This window comes from Dysidea avara, chromosome 14 (assembly GCF_963678975.1).
Source record: "Dysidea avara chromosome 14, odDysAvar1.4, whole genome shotgun sequence".
NCBI lineage: Eukaryota > Metazoa > Porifera > Demospongiae > Dictyoceratida > Dysideidae > Dysidea > Dysidea avara.
In genome coordinates this window covers 13,487,870-13,491,751 of record NC_089285.1, presented here as the reverse complement: position 1 = coordinate 13,491,751, position 3,882 = coordinate 13,487,870, and the positions used below count along the sequence as shown (strand labels likewise).

Sequence of the window (3,882 nt, the reverse complement as noted above, 5' to 3'; positions counted from 1 at the left end):
CACCAGGCTTCTAGCATTTCCCAGTTACTGAATGGTACATACTGTGCTAATTTCTCATGGAAGGAGGACAAACCTTATCTACCATCCAACTTCAATATCTGTCAGCGTAGAACTAAGGCTCTTCTCACCAAACTCAAGCTAAATCCTGAATTGCTCAACCTGTACAACAATATCATTCAAGAACAAGAATGTCATGGGTTCATTGAACGTGTTGATATTACTTCTGCTACACTTGTTCACTACCTATCTCATCACCTAGTCAAAAAGGATTCCCCAACAACACTTATCCGGATTGTTTACGACTGTAGCTGTCATGAAAACCCACACGCTGCCAGTTTAAATGACTGTTTGATGGTTGGGCCTCCATTCTTAAACGATTTGCATACTATTCTGTTACGCTTTCGCCTGCACAACTACACTTTGTCCACCGACATAGAGAAGGCATTTCTCCATGTGAGATTACATGAAGCAGACAGAAACTTTACTCATTTTTTGTGGCCACTCCAACCAGGAAACCCAGCACTCTTCAAGTTTCCCATTTCACTTCTGTCCCTTTTGGTACTGCCAGCTCACCTTCATGCTGCATTCAACCACCGACTTGCACCTACATAAGTACCAGTCACCTGTCTCAGAAGATATCCGAAAGAACATCTATGTTGACAACATTATATCTGGATGTAACACCGAAACTCAATTACTTCAGTATTATTCACAAGCAAGACACATCATGAGTCAAGCAAATTTTATCCTACGATCATGGGCTACTAACAGTACAACTTTGCAACAGACTGCCACTACAGACAAGTCCATTGATAGTAACACAACCGACCATGTGCTAGGTCTTCTGTGGAACACTTTAACTGACACCTTGTCCCTAAACCATTGCCACTAAGCAACATAGTGTCAAAACGGAACATTCTACAAGACTCCTCACAGATTTATGGTGGGCCACTCCAGTCACTATCCGTGCAAAGATTTCTACTTCGCGACAATCCTGCCGACCTGTTAACACGAGGCATATCTACTGAACAGTTATGTTCATCTCAGTTATGGACTCATGGCCCAAATTGGTTATCAGACAAAACAAACTGGCCACAATGGACACCAACTAGCATCTTAGATGTGCAAATAACAGAACAATCTACACCCACCATAAGTACAACCACCAAGCAGAGCTGAACAGACATACTTACAATTGTCGATCCGTCATGATACAACCATCTTTACCGTTTGACAGCTGTCACTGCTTACATTTATCGCTGTATAAACAATCTTCAGAAACAACGACCTTTACAGTCTGGACCCCCACCAATACAGAGCTATCTAAGGCTCGTAGAGAATTAATCATCGCAGTTCAACGCTCAACCTATTCAGAAGAGTTTGAATTCCTTCTTAAGAAAACTTCCAAATGCCCCCCACAACTTTGCCTGTTCCTTGATGACAAGAAACTCATACATTGTGGAGGAAGAATACATAATGCACCAACTACCTATGTCAGCAAATTTCCTTACCTCCCTCCCAGCAAACATACAGTTACTAGAATGATTGTTACTGATACTCATGAAAAACTTCATCATGGAGGAGTAAACATAACAGTCACCACACTCCAGCAGGCATACTGGATTCCGTGTATTAGACAATGTGTTAAGACAATGTGTGCCATGTAAGAAATTAGTAGGGAAACCATACAAATCACCAGATCTGCCACCACTCTTAAGATTCGAGTCATGGAAGCCCCACCATTCACGGTCGCTGGAGTCGATTTACTGGGACAGGAGCGAGAGGAAATGAAGTGTACACTTGTTTGTTCTCGTGTACGGTTACCAGAGCAGTGCATCTAGAAGTCGTAATTGACCTCACTGTAGAAACATTTCTGTTAGCATTTCGTCGATTCTGCAGTCGGAAATCATTGCCACAAAAGATGACATCTGACAATGCCTCCACATACTTGGCAGCGGTGGAAGAATTACAGAGAATGTTCAATTCAGAATCACTGAAGGAAGCTCTAGAATCCCAGAATGTCACCTGGCATTTCATCCCCAAGCATGCTCCATGGTACGGAGGATTCTGGGAGTGTATCATTGGGTTGACCAAGCAAGCAATGAAGAAGACACTTGGCAGAACATTCATCACTTTAAAGCAGCTTGAAACTGTCATTACAGAGATAGAAGCTATGTTGAATGATAGGCCTCTTACATACATATCTTCAGAGGTAACTGATCCACGGCCACTTACACCATCCCACCTGTTATATGGCAGAAGGATACGGCCAATACCTTGTCCACTTGACAGCCCAGTTGATTTAGATGATCCAGACTTTCTAGTGAATGACACCACAATCAGACGATCAGTTGACAGACAAACAAAGCTGATTCAACAGTTCTGGCAAAGATGGAAATATGAATATCTAACTTCATTGTGAGAATTCCACAAAACATCAGGAAGTAATGAAAGAGTTGTTAAGAAAGAGGATGTAGTCATTGTGCATGATGACAAATCCAAGCTTTATTGGAGGCTTGCAGTTGTGGAAGACCTCATTGAAGGAAACGATGGCCTTGTACGAGCTGCTCGCATTAGAATGAGTAATTACAAGATGACCCAACCAATTGTGAAACTCTATCCGTTGGAGATTTCAAGTAGTGATGTTGAAGAATTCCAAATCCCTCAGTCTAGGTCTGACCGTGATGAAACTCCTCAAGAAGTAACAGCTGAAAGATCTTCAAATGGCAGGAAATCAAGAAGAGCTGCAACAAAGGCACTGGAGAGAATCTCTGAGTGAACAAATGTACTTCGCCGGGCCCCGGAGGATGTCGAGAATTAACTAACTGTATTATTTATAGTATAATCATGTAATGTTGTATGACATGTACGGTCGCATGGTTTTGAAGGCTTTAATTAGAATGCTAGTAGTTGTATCTGTGCGTGGTTGGTAAATCAGAGTCAGTTGCTATCAGGAGCGAACCGTATCACCGTCTACCCGACACTAGCTACCTGCTTGGTAATTAGACAAAGCGCCACTCAAGTTAATTTTGTAGCTATAGCTAGTACTCAAATTCCAGTTCAGGCCCTAAAAGTGCTTGAGCTACAGCACAGAGAACTTACTGTACTTCACAGGGCCCTAGAACCACCTATTCATGGGAGCATACATGTGGTGCCTTATTGTCTGGGTTGTGTAATAGAGGCCACACCACCACCACAGCCAACTAGGTGGCAATTGGAGTATATGTATTTAGCGGATCACGGATCAACGCAGATCGACGGATCACGTGGACTCCAGATTGTACACATACACACACTATTATATTTTGTTGTTATATCATCCTATAATATCATGTTATATCATATCAATAAATGTTGTATGCAACTTATATAAGGCGACTTACCAGTACGAGTCACGCGCTACATAAATATTTAACTGTTGCTACTAACACCTTCCACCACTTGCGATCAATGTTAATTCCTTACAGCTTAATGTTTTGAATGTCCTGCATTGTCTTGAATCATAGCGATAACGTTCTATGTTTGAACAGTATGTATCAAGTTTAGTGCTACTAAAATATATTACACTGTATGTATTAAGCGCTACTAAAATATATTACATGTATATTTCGCGATGCTACTCAATTGTGGCGGACTGATCATTGATCTGCGATGCTTTTAATAGAATATATAGCAGTTGCGCATGCGTATTCGTTTGTACTGTAACATGTGTTGGTAGTGGACTCCCATGACAGAATCTGCAGAATGTCTAGTGTTATCGATCTGACGCTGACTGAGTAAGTTAAAAAGGCTGTTCTTCTTGTAGGGACTAGTGGTTTTATTTAGTGCCCACGGTATAAGATAATTCACTAACAGTATAACTCGTTCTTTGTTAAATTATGT

The 3,882-nt window shown here is 41.4% G+C and overlaps 1 protein-coding gene across 1 annotated transcript; it reads left to right on the top strand.

Annotated features, from left to right (window-relative positions):
• Nucleotides 1-1,921: 1,921 nt before the first annotated feature.
• LOC136244146 (uncharacterized) lies at nucleotides 1,922-2,422 on the top strand. The gene has a single exon (XM_066035661.1). The coding sequence runs from the start codon at nucleotides 1,922-1,924 to the stop codon at nucleotides 2,420-2,422; it is 501 nt and encodes a 166-aa protein (XP_065891733.1).
• Nucleotides 2,423-3,882: the final 1,460 nt, after the last annotated feature.

Excerpts from the sequence above, each read along its gene's own strand:
- LOC136244146 (XM_066035661.1), top strand. The coding sequence starts at position 1,922 with ATGACATCTGACAATGCCTCCACATACTTGGCAGCGGTGGAAGAATTA.